A 21,115-nucleotide genomic window follows, 5' to 3' on the forward strand; every position below is an offset into this window, starting at 1 on the left:
CTGTCAACACTGAATATTGCATTGTTGTATTTTTTTTCACAGTTGATGAACTTACATTCATATTTTGTTGAAGTATTATTCAATAAATATATTCATAAAGGATTTTTGAATTGTTGGTATTTTTAGAATATTTTTGAAAAATCTCACATACCCCTTGGCATACCTTCAAGTACCCCCAGGGGTACGTGTACCCCCATTTGAGAACCAATGACTTAGAATATGTTCCCTTAGTGTCCAAATAACTGTAAATTAAGTCTTTGTTACTTAGAATATGTTCCCCATACTAAAGTGTTACCAAAAACATATATCCTTGTCTTGAATTTGAAGAAGGCTTTGGTGAATGCGCATATGAAGCTAGTGGGGTTCAGTACCTCCAACAAGGTTAAGAACCACTGGTCTATACGCTATAAGCCAAAGGGAAAGTGAAAGTTAGGTCTTGTGTGGCTGCATTGACAATATCAGGACACTTGCTGCTACACATAGCTCTATATGACAGATGAAGGTGGCTAGTCCCCTAATCTATTCCCTCTTGTTTTAAAGGGGCAATAATATAACTTGTTTTCTACATCCAAAAAACTCTTTCTTGTGGTCTACATCAGTGTTTTTCAACCGCTGTGCCGCGGCACACTAGTGTACGGTAAGATATTGTCTGTTGTGCGGCGGGAGATTATGTAATTTCACTAATTGGGTTAAAAATATTATTTGCAAACCAGAAATTACAATCCGTAAATGTGCCGTTGTTGAGTGTCTGTACTGTCTAGAGCTCGGCAAAGTAACTGTATAATACTCTTCCATACCAGTAAGTGGCAGCAGGTAGCTAATTGCTCTGTAGATGCCGGGAACGACAACAATGGTTTGCAGGTAAAAAGGTGTCAAATGACAGATGTTTGTTGGGGGTTTATTGATTTTTAAATGCGCCGAAAAAGCCCGTTATGTACACTGCTGAGGTGATCCAATGCCCATTTCTGTTTAGTTTTTCTCCAGTAAATGATGTTACTTTGAGAAGTATTTATTGAAGTCGGACTAAGTAGGACATCATTAAATGCCTGGGTAGGAAACGCACGGTCCGCCACTGCAGTCATGTAATGAGGATAGTTTGTGCTGTTGAATCATGCTACAGAAAGTACAGTATGTACAAAAAACCCTAAGGCATACTTAAACCTAAAGTCTATTTTAAATGACAATTAATACAATGACTATATGCTAACTAACATATAATATTAGAGTGAACCGCATTTCCTTGAATTGCCGCCGGGTATATAGTATGCGGCTGCCTAGAATTACTGCCGGGTCGAACTCGTTTCGCAAAATAATTAGCGCATGCTTAGCATTACCGCTGGCTCAGGATTAACGCCGGGTCAAACTCGTTTCGCGAAATATTACTTTTATTAGCGCATGTCTAGAAATTACGCCGGATCAAACTCGTCACGTCACGAGTGACACTTCACCTGTCATCATTTTCAAAATGGAGGAGGCTGATTTCAATCATTTGAAATCGCATAAAGGGAAGAAGATTAAGAGCTATTCAGTAGGATTTAAGGTCCAAGCTATTGAATATGCTAAAGAGAACAGTAAGCAGCTATGTTTTATTAATATACCGTAGCTGCGTGTGTCAAATATGAGTCATTAAATGACTCCCGCCTCCTGGTGGTAGAGGACGCTAGTGATCCTTCTTGCGATAACTCGGCTGCAGAAGAAGTGACAACAAGCAGCAAGAGTGAGCAGCAATCGTTTATTTTTTCCTCTCGTTTGCACTTTTAACATGGAGGATTACATATATAAAATAAAACAGTTTTCTAAACTGGACTTTCAATCGAAGCAGGAGGTAATAAAGGAAGATCTCCATTGAGACAGAGAGACTTTTAAAACTGAAAAAAGATAAGGAGGACTTCTATAAACAAGTTTTCGATGCTTTTGATCAGAAGGAGCTGTGCATGGACTTCATTTATAAGTAAAGGTAAGACCATAATAAAGTTTTTTTTATTAAATGTGCTTTTGATGATGTATCCTTAAATTACACTCAAATTTATAAGCGCAGGCCTAGATTTACTGCATGCCTTTAATAAGCCCCGGAGTGAAAAGAGGTTTTAGAATAATTAGCGCATGCTTACTTTTACTGCATGCCTTTGGTAAATGCCGGAGTGAGAAGAGATTTTAAATTAATTAGCACCCCTTTGGCAATTCAAGGAAACACGAAAAGTATTTACCATTTTGTCCAGAATAAAATACAAATCTATTCTACCAACACAAATGAAATGATGGTCCTTTGCTGCATGCCTTTGGTAAACGCCGGAGTGAGAGAAGGTTTTAAATTAATTAGCGCCCCGGCCGCAATTCAAGGAAATACGGTATATTATATATCAGTGGCAGCACGGTGACACAGGGGTTAGTGTATATTCTTCAGAATACAAAGGTCCTAAATAGCTCAGAGCTCAATCCCGGGCTCGGGGTCTTTCTGTGTGGAGTTTGCATGTTCTCCCCAAGACTGCGTGGGTTCCCTCCGGGTACTCCGGCTTCCTCCCACCGCCAAAGACATGCACCTGGGGATAGGTTGATTTGCAACACTAAATGGTCCCTGGTGTGTGAATGTATGTGTGAATGTTGTTTGTCTATCTGTGTTGGCCATGCGATGAGGTCGCGACTTGTCCAGGGTGTACGCCGCCTTCCACCCGAATGCAGCTGAGATAAACTCCAGCACCCCCCGCAACCCCAAAAAAGGGACAAAGGGTAGAAAATGGACGTGCAGCAGCCAAATCACTTTTAGGTTACATTCGATAGTCATCATTTAAGTTAAGACAAAAGGTGTTATTGTCATTTTCTTCACTATTTGGATTGTATTCAGACTTTTAAGTGAGTTACCTGCGCATGAATCGGTTGTAATCACCAAAGTGGAGCTTTCAGGGTCGTAGGCGACATTTCCAGCTATGGGCAAAAGTTGGCCGGTGTGTGGATGAAGGAAGAAATCGGGAGGAACCGCCATAGTGTGACCACTTGACACTAACATGTGGCTGTGGGCGTTTGGTCTTATTAGGCCTGTGACTGCATCATAATGAAGGGGACAACAGTCTCGCAGAGAGCCATCAGAACCTGCAGAGATACATATGAACATGTGTGTCAAAAATATTGTTGCACCGCACACTTCCACCCACAGAGGATGCTGTTTCTTTGCAAATCTTAAGTCACTTTCCAACTAGCAAGCTCACCAAGAAGAGCGTCTTTACTGAGCACAGAGCCCGAGTCAGGACACAGCAGCTTGGCCCCTGTGCCTTCACCCAAGAGCCCCCAGGATCCCTGACGCCGGCACTCTGCTGACACCAGCTCCTCCAACTCAGCCACTGCAGACCTCAACCGCTGAATCAAACTAAAGATAAACAGCAAATTTAAAATTGAACAGATTTGCTTGGTAAATAATAGGGGTGTGGGAAAAAATCGATTCGAATACGAATCGAATCCGGTGTACGATTCAGAATTTTTTAAAAATCGATACATTTTTTATTAGTATTTTTTATCAATCCAACAAACCACTACATAGCAATACCATAACAATGCAATCCAATACCAGAAGCAAACCTGACCCAGCAACACTCAGAACTGCAATAAACAGAGCAATAGAGAGGAGACACAAACACCACACAGAACAAACCAAAAGTAGTGGAAAAAAAATGATTATCAACAACAGTATCAATATTAGTTATAATTTCAGCATAGCAGTGATTAAAAATCCCTCATTGACATTATCATTAGACATTTATAAATATAAAAAAAAAAGAACAATAAAGTCACAGTGGCTTACACTTGCCTCGCATCTCATAAGCTGGACAACACACTGTGTCCAATGTTTTCACAAAGATAAAATAAGTCATATTTTTGGTTCATTTAATAGTTAAAACAATTTACATGATTGCAATCAGTTGATAAAACATTGTCCTTTACAATTATAAAAGTTTTTTTTTTTTTTTAAATCTACTACTCTGCTAGCATGTCAGCAGACTGGGGTAGATCCTGCTGAAATCCTATGTATTGAATGAATACAGAATCGTTTTGAATTGGAAAAATATCGTTTTTGAATCGAGAATCGAATCAAATCCAAAAAAATCGATATATTATCAAATCGTGACCCCAAGAAACATTATTGAATGGAATCGTGGGACACCCAAAGATTCGAAGCCCTAGTAAATAACGACATACTTTTGATGGCTTTGTCCATATAATGCCTGGTTGTCGGCGTGGACCTTGCCCAGTATTCTGGTGCATTCTCGAACCTGAGCTGTGAACACACTGTGGACCCTCTGCTGGGCCTGCTGCTCTCGCCTCAGAGCCTGGAGGAAGCCAACAAAATAAAACAGTCGGGAAAACGTGCACACTAAGACATTGAACATAAACATGCGAGATAAACCTGGAGTTGACTGTCGAGCAAAGTCCTCAATTGAGCGGCCAAAGATCTCCTTCGGACCACCTCCTCCTCTACCTCTCTCCTCGTCTTCTCGTGACCATCCACCGAGCTCTCCTCGTCCGGCGAGCGTGGGTGTAGAAGACCCAGTTTGTCAAGAACACCCTGGTAAAGCTCCTTTACCTACAAACAAATACATATGTCCATCAAAATGTAAGAGACAGAAATAAAGTTAGGCTTAAAGGCCTACTGAAAGCCACTACTAGCGACCACACAGTCTGATAGTTTATATATCAATGATGAAATATTAACATTGCAACACATGCCAATACGGCCTTTTTAGTTTACTAAATTGAATTTTAAATTTTGCGCAGAAGTATCATGCTAAAACATCACGGTATGATGACGCGTGCGTGTGACGTCAAGCATTGTAGAGGACATTATGTTACAGCACCGTTCCCAGCTATAAGACGTCTGTTTTCATCGCATAATTCCACAGTATTCTGGACATCTGTGTTGATGAATCTTTAGCAATTTGTTCAATGAATAATGGAGACGTCAAAGAAGAAAGCTGTAGGTGGAAAGCGGTGTATTGCAGCCGCCTTTAGCAACACAAACACAGCCGGCGTTTCATTCTTTACATTCCCAAAAGATGACGGTGAAGCTTTACAATGGAACAGAGCGGTCAAGCGAACACGATTGGATTGGACCACACACACACAAAGTACAGTGAATTATGCAGCGATCATTTCGAAAGATCGTGTTTCGAAGAGGGTCCCTTGCGAAAAACAGAGATGGGCATCGCCACCACCCGTCGACTGGTGTTGAAGAAAGGTGCGAGGCCGACCTTCAGGTTGTACAGGTACAACCATATAATCTCACTAAAACACTAGTAACACAATAAGCAGATAAGGGATTTTCCAGAATTATCTTAGTAAATTTGTCTAATAACATCTGAATTGCTCCAACTGTATAGTCTTTTTTTTTCTAGTCCTTCACTCTCACTTTCCTCATCCACAAATCTTTCATCCTCGCTCAAATTAATGGGGAAATCGTCGCTTTCTCGGTCCGAATCGCTCTCGCTGCTGGTGGCCATGATTGTAAACAATGTTCAGATGTGAGGAGCTCCACAACCAGTGACGTCATCGTCTGCTACTTCCGGTACAGGCAAGGCTCTTTAATCAGCAGCAAAAGTTGCAAACTTTATCGTCGATGTTCTCTACTAAATCCTTTCAGCAAAAATATGGCAATATCGCAAAATGATCAAGTATGACACATACAACGGACCTGCTATCCCCGTTTAAATAAGAACATCTCATTTCAGTAGGCCTTTAAGGAACTGCAAGGCTCCCTGTATAATATTTGCAAAGTTAAAAGGTCCCCTCATTCAAAATTGTCTTTTCAATGATGTTTTTACAGTAAAATGTGTTCCGAAAGCTTTATCATTTCACTTGTTTGCTACACTTTTGAGAGAAGAGGCACTGAAATGTTCAGCTCATTTTCATGACATCACGGAGGAAAACATCCTTTCTCAATAACAACAATCTATGGCCCGACCCTCAGTATAATTTCGGACATTTTTTATGTAAAATTTGTAATAAGATAGCACAGACTGTAGAGACATGCACGTTTTTATGGGATTTTGAGGGATTTCACTTCTCTCCTTACATCTTCATCATCGCTAATGTCCTGAGGGCTGCAACAAAAACCTCTAGTCGGTAGCACAAACAGGAAGAAAACAAGGGAGAAGAGAAAAGAGAAGGGAAACTGAGAAGTGATGGGACTATGCCAGGACTTGTGGTAAATGTGTTCTCACGACAATGTATACCCTTATTACCCCCTCCCTTATTGCTCTAAAAAAGTATGGTGGAGTCTGAAAACTTGAACAATATTGTTTTTCCTGACACTCTTCTGGGTTATATGTTCTAGCTCCATCTTATTATGCCGATTGTATTGTACCATATGTCCGGGCAAGAAATCTGCACGCAAAGAACTCCAACTTACTAGTGATTCCCAGAACCTAAAAAAAGTCTGCGGGCTATAGAGCGTTTTCTATTCGGGCTCCAGTACTACTGAATGACCTCCGGTAACAGAGATGCTACCTCAGTACATTTTAAGTCCCATTGTAGTGGAATTTCTGACCTTTTGTACCATATTTTGTGTCTGTCAATGTCCGGAAAGAGAGCGAGGTCGAAAAGCATTAAGGAGAACACGACAGTAGTGGAATGTCTGCTCGTTTCTCTTTTTTCTATTCTGAACCATTGGAAAAGCATATGTGGGTTAGAGTTGAACGTATGGTCGGTCTGACCATTCTACAAAATGTTGTAATTGTTTATAATGACTAAGGCATTCAAGGATGTTGCAGAACAAACAGGTCCAAAACAACTGGACCTTGACACACGAGGGAAACACATAAATGGCCAAGTAGACCAAGTCTATGTGTGATTCGCATGACTCTCGACTCATCCAACTCCTCTGTAGGACGTTGTCTGTTTGCATGGGCAATTCAATCCAACTTTGTACTTTTTGATTATGGGTAAATAAAACTTTTGTACCAAATTCACTTTTGTTGCTGTTTAAGCTTCGGACCACCCACTACACCATCTTAAAACTCATGTGTACACTCTAGCATTTAAATAGACCCCCTTTTTAGACCAGATGATCTGCAGTTTCTTTTCTACTTAGCCCCCCCCCTCACTTTTTGAAGGGGGGGCACAGGTCCGGTGGCCATGGATGAAGTGCTGGGACCCGGGGTGGACCGCTCGCCTGTGCATTGGTTGGGGACATCTCTGCGCTGCTGACCCGTCTCCACTCGGGATGGTCTCCTGCTGGCCCCACTATGGACTGGACTCTCACTAATATGTTAGATCCACTATGAACTGGACTTTCACGATATTATGCTAGACCCACTCGACGTCCATTGCATCCACATCTGCGGTCCTCTCCAAGGTTTCTCATAGTCATTCACATTGACTGGGTTGTGAGTTTTTCCTTGCCCTTATGTGGGATCTGAACCGAGGATGTCGTTGAGGCTTGTGCAGCCGTTTGAGACACTTGTGATTTAAGACTATATAAATAAACATTGATTGATTGATTGATATATTTACAAGGAGTATAAAGGTTAATCACTGCTGTATAAAATAAAACTACGTTCCAGGTGTATCAGTACAATTGGAGAACTAAAGATCTATCGATGCATTAGCTAGTTGTATAAGCATATGTAGCTTCAGACCTCGGTGGTGAGCTGTCCCAGCCGAGTGGTGACTGTCAGGCTGTGTTTAAGCAGCAGGCTATAGAAAGTGTTGCTGCTGAAGGCCTCAAGATCCACCTGGTGCTCGTAGTCCCAGAACTCCTCCAACGAGTCTGCTCGGAGCCAAACAATGAAAATATTTAAGGCACTGGAGGAATGGACATTGGTTAATAATACATTGTTATGCCCAGAAACCAAGTAAATATGTTCCTTATCGTGGCTGTGAACAGCATACAGCAATGCATCCAAAGACTTCAAGAGATGCACAGCAGCATGGAAAACCGTACAGGACACTGGGGAAGAACAGACAACTGCCATACTGCCAAGAGTTTCTGGGTCGGAATCTGGCATGTTCTATGTGCTTGTGAGGGTTTAGCCTCACAGTCCAAAAACATGCATGTTCAGCGGATACTCTAAATCAGGGGTCCAAATGCTTTTTGACTATACATATACAGTACATATATACAATGGGGCAAAAAAGTATTTAGTCAGCCACCGATTGTGCAAGTTCTCCCACTTAAAATGATGACAGAGGTCTGTAATTTTCATCATAGGTACACTTCAACTGTGAGAGACAGAATGTGAAAAAAAAATCCAAGAATTCACATTGTAGGAATTTTAAATAATTTATTTGTAAATTATGGTGGAAAATAAGTATTTGGTCACTTCAAACAACGAGGATCTCTGGCTCTCACAGACCTGTAACTTCTTCTTTAAGAAGCTCTTCTGTCCTCTACTCATTACCTGTATTAATGGCACTTGTTTGAACTCGTTATCTGTATAAAAGACACCTGTCCACAGCCTCAAACAGTCAGACTCCAAACTCCACTATGGCCAAGACCAAAGAGCTGTCGAAGGACACCAGGAAAAGAATTGTAGACCTGCACCAGACTGGGAAATGTGAATCTACAATAGGCAAGCAGCTTGGTGTGAAAAAATTAACTGTGGGAGCAATTATCAGAAAATGGAAGACATGCAAGACCACTGATAATATCCCTCGATCTGGGGCTCCACGCAAGATCTCATCCCGTGGGGTCAAAATGATCATGAGAACGGTGAGCAAAAATCCAAGAACCACACATGGGGACCTGGTGAACGACCTGCAGAGAGCTGGGACCAAAGTAACAAAGGCTACCATCAGTAACACACTACGCCGACAGGGAATCAAATCCTGCAGTGCCAGATGTGTCCCCCTGCTTAAGCCTGTGCATGTCCAGGCCTGTCTGAAGTTTGCCAGAGAGCACATGGGAGAACGTCATGTGGTCAGATGAAACCAAAATAGAACCTTTTGGTATAAACTCAACTCGTCGTGTTTGGAGGAAGAAGAATACTGAGTTCCATTCCAAGCACACCAAACCTACTTTGGTGTGCTTGGTGGTGGAAACATCATGCTTTGGGGCTGTTTTTCTGCCAAGGGGACAAGAAAATTGAGCCGTGTTAAGGAAAGAATGAATGGGGCCATGTATCGTGAGATTTTGAGCCAAAACCTGATTCCATCAGTGAGAGCTTTGAATGGTTGACCAAATACTTATTTTCCACCATAATTTACACATAAACTCTTTAAAATTCCTACAATGTGAATTCTTGGATTTTCTTTTCACATTCTGTCTCTCACAGTTGAAGTGTACCTACGATGAAAATTGCAGACCTCTATCATCATTTTAAGTGGAAGAACTTGCAAAATCGGTGGCTGACTAAATACTTTTTTGCCCCACTGTACATACAGTACAGGCCAACAGTTTGGACACACCGTCTTATTTCAATGCGTTATCTTTATTTTCATGACTATTTACATTGTACATTGTCACTGAAGGCATCAAAACTATGACACCTGTAAAGTGAAAACCCTTTCAGAGGACTACCTCTTGAAGCTCATCGAGAGAATGCCAAGAGTGTGCAAAGCTGTAATCAGAATATAAAACATCCATCCATCCATCAATCCATTTTCTACCGCTTGTCCCGTTCGGGATCGCGGGGTTGCTCGAGCCTATCTCAGCTGCATTCGGGCGGAAGGCGATGTACACCCTGGACAAGTTGCCACCTCATCGCAGGGCCAACACAGATAGACAGACAACATCTACACTCACATTCACACACTAGGGACCATTTAGTGTTGCCAATCAGCTTATCTCAGTTTATATAAAAAAGGAATCTTAGTATAAATTATCGTGCCGCCAAATGGCAATCTGAGTGAGAGATATAGCGCTGATTTTGGGAGATGTAGTTTATTTTCAGACAAGCCAATGCAAAAGCGCCATGAAAAAGAACTAAACCTACCAAGTTTTATATGAAACGTCACAGCATTATTAGAAGGATTTTGAAACTGCAATACCGCGGTATCTACAACATTGTTACACACCAAGCTTATATCGAAGTCCATCAGCGGACTTACGGGGGTGTGCAGCACCTTAAAAAATTGAAAAAAAAAAACACATTTTAATTCTTCAAAGCTACTTTTACACTGGAAAAACTACAATCTAAGTAATATGAAATATCTCAAATAAGGGTGATATTTGCTTATTTTCTGTCTGATAAGATCATTCTTCTCACCAAGCAGATTTTATGTTAGAGTGTTTAACTTGTTTTAAGGGTTTTGGTCCTAAATGATCTCAGTAAGATATTACAGCGTGTTTCTGAGATGTGATGACCTATATTGAGTAAAACATGCTTGAAACTAGAATATTAAGTGTTGCAAAGCTGTGTCATCAACACTCACAAGTATAACTACTTTTTTTAAAGTAATGATTTCTTATTTCAAGCATGAAAAAAGAAATCATGACTTTGACACAATTGTGTCTCATAATTAAAAGAGATCACAGCCAAATGGACTTTGCTGTTTTGGTTTCAATGAAACAATAGAAAAAACATGTACTCATATAGTAGTACAGTTGGCACAGTGCAGTAAACTTACAGTGAATATTTAAACATTTAACCTGTGACATTTCTAACAATTTTGAACATAAAAGGTTCATGCACATTCAGATAAATTCTTCAAAATTACAATAAAAAAAGTTTTGGCCGGGGGCCGGGCTGTATATATGTGCACTAATTGACTGAAAGAGCTCGCACTTGGTGCGATGATGTCATGTTATCGATGGGAAAACGCATTTTTAAATCATATGATTTGCCTAAGCGGGTAGGGGACCCCGAGAGTAACAAGAGGTTGCCTTGTTGCCTTTCCATTAAGAACAATAAATTACTTTTTAGTGTAAGTTTGCTGGTTGCAAGAAATGTAATGCCGAGCGCATATCGTTATGTCAAGATAATGGCACTAGCATTTAAAGTTTAAGAATATTTTTCAACATATTGAGCAAAAGGGTCTCTTTATTCTACCAAGAAAATTGAACTTGTTATTAGTGAGAATATCCTTATTTTAAGGTATTTTTGGGTTCATTGAGGTTTGGAAAGTCTTGACAAGCCGAATTTTCTTGTTCTATTGGCAGATAATTTTGCTTAATTCAAATAAAATAACTGTAATTTTTGTATTTTTTTTTCTTGTTTTTGAACACTGACTTTTTGCAGTGTAGTTCAGTTAAATGTGGTGATTTTTTTTGGTTAAGTAGATTTTCTTTTTGATTTTCAACCATCCGACTGGACGGATAGACATTTAATGCATCTGTACTGATGAAAAACAAACCTTGTATACTTTCCATGAGCAATAGCATCTCGAATGCTTGTCATATGAGGTAATTAAGTCACCCGACATGTGAACTGCGGTCTTTTCCATGGCGCATGTGCATAATCTGAGCCGTCGTCATTTTGCTACATAAGAGATTGCAGACAATAAACTATTTTGTACATGCATGACCATGATGTGTTTACGACAGCATGGCTCCACGTGGAGTAGATTTTGTTTGTGGATTACACAACGCGACCTTCACGATGTTCAGGGTGTGTGTGTGTTTGTGTGTGTGTACCCGGTTGAATGGAGCCAAGCGTCATTGTAGCTTGTTTTCGGTGAATCTTCCTTTGTGAGATCACCCTTGAACCTTTTGACGCGTAGTCGTCCATGTGGTATGTCATCTGCTGTATGTGATACTGAGCCCTGATTGGCTTTTTCTCTGGCCATCCGTACTCATGGAAAAGGATCTAAAACATGAGACCATAAACAAAGGGTCTTTCAGTACAGGATCTAGTGCAAAAACACCAGTCAAAGATCATCTATATGACAGACGTGATTTACTGTTTATAAGGATCTACTGCAGTGGTGTCCAAAGTGCGGCCCGGGGGCCATTTGCGGCCCGCAGGTAATTTTTTAACGGCCCCACGGCACATTTTAAAAATACGATTGAAACATTTTTAAAACATAAAAAGTGTTATAAAGGAGCAAACGGGGGAAATGTAACAAGAAAATGTTGCAATGTTTACTCTAATAACACAAAGCTGCCATGCAGGCTGTTTCTTTCTTTAAAAAATAACAATGAATCAAAATCAATGTCATTATAAATTATTGACCTATTCAAGGCTCCAACTACATCACGTTAAATTTTCCACTTTGAGATATTTTTGGGGGAAAATGTTGCATATTTTGTGTTTGTCATATAAAAAACTGAGCTGTTTTTTCAAAGAAGGGCCTAAAATGAACAAACAAAAAACATAAACAGCATTAAAATTTATAATTGACGGATAGATCTGAAGTTGATCTTGAGACTATTGTGTTAAAAGTAAACAGTAAAACAATTTATAACTTAACACTTTAATGAGTAGGACCCTTTTGGATCCCCAATAATTCTAGTGTGATTTGTTTTTAAGTGTCATTGCTCAAAAAATAATAATGAATTCAAATCAATGGTGTTATTAGTTATTGACTTTTTTAAGGCTCCAAATATCATATAATCTGAAATATTCCACCTGAAAAAAATATTGGGCGATACTATTGCATATTTTGTGTTTTTTTTCCATCAAAAAAGAGGGTTTTCTTAGACAAAAAGAGCATACAACTTAAATCTTTAAAATCATTATATTGGCAGATGGACCTAATGAGATTGAAATCTTGAATAATAATAAAATAAAATAATACTGAATAATGACACATTTTTAATATATTTTTTGACCAAAACCCTTTGGAGTCCCCGGGATCAAGCCTGAGTGGAGGCCTAAATGTATATTTTTTATACATATATGGTATTGGTTTTTAAAACAAAAAATATCAAAATGGCCCCCACTTGCTTTGATTTTTCAGTCTGTGGCCCTAAGTGGAAAAAGTTTGGCCACCCCTGATCTAGTGCAAACGTGACGAGTTTTACCATTAATAAAATATGTGACAGGAGTGCTGTGTTCTTTCTTAAGGACCTACTGTCTGGAATACTTTGCTATTTTTAGGGATCGACCAGAAAAGCTCTTGTCAACGATGTCGTGTAGTGGAGTGGAGTGGTAACTTTTTTTTGGGCCACGATAATTCATGAAGTTAAGTTCAAGTTGAATGATGCGGACACGTTTGTTACTTTCTAATACTGCTGTGGAGACGTTGTATGTGTAAGTATTAAACTTAAAGTACCAATGATTGTCACACACACACACACACACACACACACACACACACACACACACTAGGTGTGGTGAAATTTGTCCTCTGCATTTGACCCATCCCTTTGTTCACCCCCTGGGAGGTGATGGGAGCAGTGAGCAGCAGCATGGGCCTCGCTCGGGAAACACAGATCAGTAGTCCCCAACCACTGTGACGCATTTGCTACTGGGCCGCACAGAAACATTAATTAATTTATAACTACCGCAATTTCTCCAACTGAACTTTCGCGTGTCCCACTAAACACACTCATAAGCATGTTTATATAAGTATATTACAACTTCTGATAGGAAGTCACCATTAATGCACATTAATGAACATATAAAATGTTAATGTGCCAGATTGTAGCCAAAGGCTAATTTCCATCTGTAGCGTCATAGTATATAACAATGCAGCAACTTTTCCACTACAGAGGGACCCGGGGACGGCTCCAATATAAACACTGAATCAGCAATTCGAACCTTGATTTTGATCATATTCAATAAAATAAAATATCTAACTTACTTACAGTTTACTACCTTCTAAAATGATATAAGCTCGGTTGGTAGAGCGGCCGTGCCAGCAACTTGAGGGTTGCAGGTTCGATCCCCGCTTCTGCCATACTAGTCACTGCCGTTGTGTCCTTGGGCAAGACACTTTACCCACCTGCTCCAAGTGCCACCCACACTGCTTTAAATGTAAAAATTAGATATTGGGTTTCACTATGTAAAGCGCTTTGAGTCACTAAATAAAAAGCGCTATATAAATATAATTCATTACACTTCACATCAATTAATATAATTGATACTGTTCACCTACCAAGACTGTCACGCACAAACATAAGATGACCGCAGCTCCAAATAAAAGTCCTCCTGTCACCAGCCAATCGGGACGCAAAAGGAGGTTTCTTCTCTTCCTGATGCCCACTCTGGTCATGTGACGAGGAATAGTGGAAAAAAAGGGTCCGGGCTCGTAACACTGGCCGCCTGCCGGCATCACCCGCACATACTGGGCAAAGGCAGAGGACAGTTTATTTGGTAATTTATGATATCAAAAATCATTGTAAAAAGATGCTAAAATAAAACATGCTTAATCAATATAAAAATATATTTAGGGAAGGGATTCATATGGCACTATTCCTGGGTGGATCTCGCGTGAGAGGAAGGTAAGGGGTTAACCATTTTGCAATGCAGCCTGATGAAAATGACAGAAAGCACCACTCTTCACAGCAACTGTGGTCAAAGTAGGGTTATACGGTAGATCGGTACTAATAAAGTACCGCGGCACTAATGAATTGCAAACCGTACCATACTGCCTTTGATAAATACCTGTATTTGTCTTTCATCCGCATGCTGCCATGAGGCGGAGACGCATAGAGCAGAGGCAGATGTTGAGTTCAAGTTAAAGTACCCATGATTGTCACACACTAGGGATGCACAGATTAATCGGTAACCGAATATATTCGGCCGAATATGGCAAAAAGAGCCACATTCGGCCTTCGGTGGATTGAGTTAAAAACAAGGCCGAATAGTGGCGTGTGACGCGGTGACGCAATCAACCAACGTGCAGTGACGTTGGGATATGTTGTGTACCTGTATAAGTGTATGAGGTTACAAGCACACACTTATTGAGATTTACTTGAGCCTTCTGTTTACATTATTAGCCTGTTGTGTAGGCTACCTGTATAAGTGTATGAGGTTACAAGCACACACTTATTGAGATTTACTTGAGCCTTCTGTTTACATTATTAGTCTGTTGTGTAGGCTACCTGTATAAGTGTATGAGGTTACAAGCACACACTTAATTGAGATTTACTTGAGCCTTCTGTTTACATTATTAGCATATCTACTGTGGCTAAGCAGACTTTTGCCAAAAGGACAATAATTAATTTGTTGTGGGTTTATCCACTTTAATGTACTTTATTTTTTTGGGGAATGCATGTTTTGTTTGAAGGCCTAATATAAATGAAAAACTTTGTGCTTTTTTTGAAAAGCAAAGGCTACTGGAATATTAAAAACATGTCAATATTCAATAAAAAAATACATTATTTGAAAAACATGTCTAAATATTTATTCTAGGCTATTTATGCAATATAAAAAAAATTGTGAAAAACTGCATTCATTATTCGGTATTCGGCCAAGCGTTTAAATTTTATTCGGCTTCGGCCACAAATTTTCATTTCGATGCATCCCTAACACACACACACTAGATGTGGCGAAATTATTCACTGCATTTGACCCATCAGTCTTGATCACACTCCTGGAAGGTGAGGGGAGCAGTGAGCAGCAGCGGGGGGCCGTGCCGAGAATCTTTTTTGGTAATTCAACCCCCAATTCCAACACTTGATGCAGAATGCCAAGCATGAGTCCTATTATCATAGTCTTTGGTATGACTCGGCCGGGGTTTGAACTCAGTGTGTCAGCCCGCACACACTCACAGAGCTCACAAGGAGAAACCATGTGGAGAATTTGATTGATTGATTGATACTTTTATTAGTAGATTGCACAGTTCAGTACATATTCCGTACAATTGACCACTAAATGGTAACACCCCAAAAAGTTTTTCAACTTGTTTAAGTCGGGGTCCACGTTAAGAAGAAATATGGCAAATAAAGGCAATTCTACTGGATATTTAAGAGGGTGAGTGAAGCGCAAAATGAAGTTGTTTTAGTTTCAAAACAATCAAAAACGATGATGCTTTTAAAAGCGTTGCTTTAAAAACTTGCCTCGCCAAAGGTGGCATGATTAAAGCGTTACCACCTTTGCATTAAACCTTGCTAAACATTTAAATACAAGCAGTCAGATCGACAGGAAATATAGTTAACCAGCTCCCCTGCTGTGCACGTATAGATACATAGGCACGCCCACAGCTGCTGGGCTTGATGCCAAATAACAACAGAGTTAAAACCGCCCAAGTAAACTAATGCAAGTGTTATGACTGAATTTTGTGTTTTATCTTTAACAATGTGTGTTTTACCTGCTACATGCCTCATGGCTATAGTTTCAGATATACTCGATATATCGTGGGTTTGTCTCTGTGCGATATAGAAAATGACTATATCATGATATTCGAGTACGTTCTCACGCAGTTGCTTTTAGCTGCGGGCATCACACTACAGACTATTCTCACTTTTTCTTCTCACAGAAACATAAAACAAGCGCAGCTTCTTACATACGTCACATACGTATACGCCCTCGCGGAGCAGTGAGGTAGCAGCATGGGTAACGTTAGCTGTGGTTCGAGTGATAATACGAGAGAAAGAAGGTGCGAGTCTGGTAACAAATGAAGGAAGAATCATTTCCCAAGGAAAATAAGCAGGGGGTCCATCGTCTAGCGGTGGTTTGGCTTCAAGCAGGAATATGTCGAACAGGCAACCGTAATTTGTCAATTGTGGGGCAAAAGCGTTGCTACAAAAAGTAGCATTACTGCTAATATGTAGCATCGTTTGGTAGAGAATGAAGAGTGCTTGAAACTCTGCAAGTCAACATCTCCTTTTTCGTGCCACACCAACAAAATGCCGAAGCAACCATTTCCACATCAACGCCGTATAAAAAAAAAATAGTCAACAACAGACGGAGAAAACGTACGCAGGAACCTACCACATAGCGAAGGACATACACTTTTTGATTTCCTATTATGCAGCTCATTTTTATTTGACACTTATTGAAATATCATCTTGTGTGACATCATGCACAAAAGTGCAATTTATTTGTTTTAAACTATTGTAGTGGCGTTCTGTACAAAAAGTGCACTTTAATTTAGTGTTGTTTTGATATGTCATCTTACTGACATCATGCACAAAAGTGCACTCATAGCTTGTTTTAAAATGTCTCTGACAATCTTGAACTTTCTGTTTTGAAATGACATGAATGTTTGTGCCACTGTTTAATAACTGTTTAATAAATACAGTTTTGGTAAATTGACTTAGTTGTGATTTCCCTCTCTGCATGAAAGTTTAAAATGAGCATATATTAATGAAGTATGAACAAGAATGTTTTAAAGTAGACACATAGAATCATCATACTGCTGTGATTATATGCATCAAGTGTTCATTCAAGGCTAAGGCAAAATACCAAGATATGTATTGTGTATCGTGACATGGCCTAAAAATATCGAGATATTAAAAAAGGCTGTATCGCCCAGCCATAGTATTGTTTTTAGTATTTACTAATGATTTTAGACCAAGAGTGGCAACGATAAATCATGACACATTTAATACAATGTCAATAAAGCTTTACACTCTGTTCTAACCTGATTTTAGCGTATACACAATATATTCATTTGTACATTTGTCTTTGAATGCAATAAGAACCATAAGTTAAATGTTTCATAAGATTGTTTTGGTTAAAATCAGGCCAAAAATGTAATTTATTTGTGGTACACTTTATTTTGAAGGGAATCAAAATACATTTTGATACCAGTACCAGTACCAGTACCAAAATATTGGTATCGGGACAACCCGAGGTCAAAGTTGGAATTGCCACAAAACACATTTTAAGGTACTTAACACTCTACTGCCATCTGGCAGGCTAAAGTGGATAGTGCATCTCCCCCCCCCTGACCCCTCCTTCAATTTGTCACGTTTCATGTGTCAGGTAAACCGCGATGAATGTGGCCATATGAATCCCCTTCCCACTGTAATATCTCACCAAATGTTTGTGCGGATGGCTGCTCAGTGTAAACGCATACACTCCAGGCTGGCTAAATATGAGGGAAAAGAAGCTGGGAGGTGTCCAGGATAACGTCAGCTCCTCTTTTAGTTTTCTAAACGCACCCCAGTCAAAATCACTGTTTGTGTTGTACAGATTATCACTGTCAAACAAGGAAGAAGGAGAAGAGGTGTGATTGTTTTGCAGAGAGATGCTCTACAGCAGGGGTGTCAAACTCATCTTAGCTCAAGGGCCGCATGGAGGAAAATCTGTGCAAACGCGGGCCGGACTATAAAAATCATGGCATTAAATCTAAAAAAATAAAGACAACTTCAGATTGTTTTCTTTGAACAAATATATTCTGAAAATATTGCAATAAAAATATTTTTTAAAAATACTGGCATCGGTAAAGTTTAGATCCGTGAAAGAAAGAAGAAAGTGACATTTTTTTTTTATAACTGAATACATTTAAATATGCATAACAATTTTAATTAAGTAACGTTTGTGACAATGTCTTTCCAAAACTCAATATAGAATGTGGAGGAGTTCAAGTACCCCGGAGTCTTGTTCACGAGTGAGATCGACAGGCGGATCGGTGCAGCGTCTTCAATAATGTGGACGCTGCATCAATCCGTTGTGTTTAAGGAGCTGAGCCGGAAGGCAAAGCTCTCAATGTACCGGTCGATATACGTTCCCATCCTCACCTATGGTCATGAGCTTTGGGTTATGACCGTAAGGACAAGATCACGGGTACAAGCGGCCCAAATGAGTTTCCTCCGCCGGGTGGCGGGGCTCTCCCTTAGAGATAGGGTGAGAAGCTCTGTCATCCGGGAGGAACTCAAAGTAAAGCTGCTGCTCCTCCACATCGAGAGGAGCGTGATAAGGTCGTTCAGGCATCTTCTCAGGATGCCACCTGAACGCCTCTCTAGGGAGGTGTTTGGGGCAAGTCTGACCGGCACGAGGCCAAGGGGAAGACCCAGGACACATTGGGAAGACTATGTCTCGGGACCCCCCGGGAGGAGCTGGATGAAGTGGCTGGGGAGAGGGAAGTCTGGGCTTCTCTGCCTAGGCTGCTGACCCCGTGACCCGACTTCGGATAAGCGAAAGAAAACAGATGGATGGATGGAATATAGAATGTGAGATATACCAGGATATTGCATACATTTATCATTTCTTTTCAAAACAGTTACAAAAAAGTGGGACCCCAAAAATGTACTGTGGGACCCCATTTTTGACTTGATGGGGTAAATGGTAAATGGGTTGTACTTGTATAGCGCTTTTCTACCTTCAAGGTACTCAAAGCGCTTTGACACTATTTCCACATTTACCCATTCACACACACATTCACACACTGATGGCGGGAGCTGCCATGCAAGGCCCTAACCACGACCCATCAGGAGCAAGGGTGAAGTGTCTTGCTCAAGGACACAACGGACGTGACTTGGTTGGTAGAAGGTGGGGATCGAACCAGGAACCCTCAGGTTGCTGGCACGGCCACTCTACCAACCGCGCCACGCCGTCCCTGGTACCCCAGACCTCATTTTGAAAATTCCTCACGCCAACACTGATGGGAGTATTGGTGCGTGCAAAACAGCAGCAGGCAGCTGTGGCCTGTGGGCCGATTCTAATGCTGTATTTTTCGGAGTCTAACTTGCTCCGGAGTATAAGTCGCACCGGCCGAAAAGGCATAATAAAGAAGGAAAAAAAACATATATATGTCACACTGGAGTATAAGTCGCATTATTTGAGGAAATGTATTTGATATAACCCAACACCAAGAATAGACATTTGAAAGGCAATTGAAAATAAATAAAGAATAGTGAACAACAGGCTGAATAAGTGTACGTTATATGAGGCATAAATAACCAACTGAGAAGGTGCCTGGTATGTTAACCTAACATATTATGGTAAGAGTCATTCAAATAACTATAACATATAGAACAAGCTATACGTTTTTCAAACAATCTGTCACTACTAATCACTAAATCTCAAGAAAACTTAAACGTCTAGTCTCTTACGTGAATGAGCTAAATAAAATTGATATCTTACGGTAATGTGTTAATAATTTCACACATAAGTCGCACCACCGGCCAAACTATGAAAAAAAACTGCGACTTAATAGTCCAAAAAATACGGTACTAATCAAATTTCATCCCGCGGGCCTTGACTTTGACATCACTGCTCTACAGCATCAGTCAGGTCACTTACTGATCATACTGAGGATAGTGTTGATTGTTGACACTGAACAGTAGAACATCACCCAGGTGGAGACATACTGTTGGGTTCAGAATTCCAGTCAGGCGTTTTGCCTTTTTACTCCTCCTGCTTGAATCTCCACCATCACTGCTGATATTTGCCATTGCATGGCTCCTCTGAAGAAAGGTAGAATCTAAAAAAAAAAAAAAAAAAAAAAAAAAAGTGTGGGAAATAAATCAGCAGGTACACTTGCAGTAGACAGTAAAGTTTCAATTGTTCTGTTCATTCATATTGTTGCAGTTATCGTTTTAATAACTGACAGGTGGAGCTAATTAATTAATTATATGACACAGACACTGCTTGTGTGCATGAGCGAGTGAGGGATCATACGATGTGTTTTGACCTGATTGACTGATTCTATTATACTTCCAGTCTGTGTATTATGTAGGTAACTGGAGGGAGGAGTGATGTTATTACGGCAATTACACATTGCACGCACACATGCGCTCGTGCATGAGCGAGTGAGCAATCACACGGCCAGCTTTGAGTTTGTGACTGATTTTAATCTTTCCGTGCATTTCTACCGTGCAAGGTGAAGGTGTTCATTTGTAACTGGCAGGAGGAGTAATCCTGTTCATTTAAAGACACGTAAATTACAGGTATGCATGTGGTCGTGCATGAGCGTGTGAGCAATCACACCCTCAGCTTTGACTTTCAGGATTATTTCAGTTATACGGTTGATTCAATTGTGCCATGAATTATTATGAATTGATGAACGTGGACCCTGACTTAAACAAGTTGAAAAACTAATTTGGGTGTTACCATATAGTAGTTAATTGTATGGAATATGTTTTTGTTTCTTTGCCAAGTTTGTTCTCCGCCTTGTGCGCACCTTTTGTTTGCACTTTTTATAGATATATTAAATCATGTATTTACCTTCACGTTATGTCCGGTCCAGTCCTTTTGAATCTCGGGAAAACTATCCACGCAGTTTACTGCACCAAAATCCACAGTTTGACACCTGTGTGTTAAGGCTCAGACTCCTGCCAACGCCGCTCATCTGTTTGTGCGCTCAAGAGAAAGCACCTCGGGACATGCCCACGGCCGCGCCTTTCCAGGGACGCGCC

General features: G+C 40.3%; 1 protein-coding gene across 4 annotated transcripts in view; it reads right to left on the reverse strand.

Annotated features, from left to right (window-relative positions):
* LOC133537488 (uncharacterized) overlaps positions 1-21,115 on the reverse strand; it is a 78,306-nt gene that overhangs the window by 41,147 nt on the left and 16,044 nt on the right. For all 4 annotated transcript variants that reach the window (XR_009802705.1, XM_061878539.1, XM_061878540.1 and 1 more), the window contains exons 7-15: positions 20,001-20,181; positions 17,793-17,955; positions 13,963-14,151; positions 11,558-11,729; positions 7,623-7,753; positions 4,397-4,573; positions 4,189-4,319; positions 3,204-3,361; positions 2,860-3,087 (exon numbers count right to left, since the gene is read on the reverse strand). Coding sequence is in view for 3 of the 4 variants with exons in the window: in XM_061878539.1 (XP_061734523.1) it covers positions 2,860-3,087; positions 3,204-3,361; positions 4,189-4,319; positions 4,397-4,573; positions 7,623-7,753; positions 11,558-11,729; positions 13,963-14,151; positions 17,793-17,955; positions 20,001-20,181 (1,530 nt within the window). In the remaining variant the exon portion in view is untranslated. The remainder of the gene's footprint in view (positions 1-2,859; positions 3,088-3,203; positions 3,362-4,188; positions 4,320-4,396; positions 4,574-7,622; positions 7,754-11,557; positions 11,730-13,962; positions 14,152-17,792; positions 17,956-20,000; positions 20,182-21,115) is intronic.

The sequence above is a fragment of the Nerophis ophidion genome, linkage group LG18 (assembly GCF_033978795.1).
Source record: "Nerophis ophidion isolate RoL-2023_Sa linkage group LG18, RoL_Noph_v1.0, whole genome shotgun sequence".
Lineage (NCBI taxonomy): Eukaryota > Metazoa > Chordata > Actinopteri > Syngnathiformes > Syngnathidae > Nerophis > Nerophis ophidion.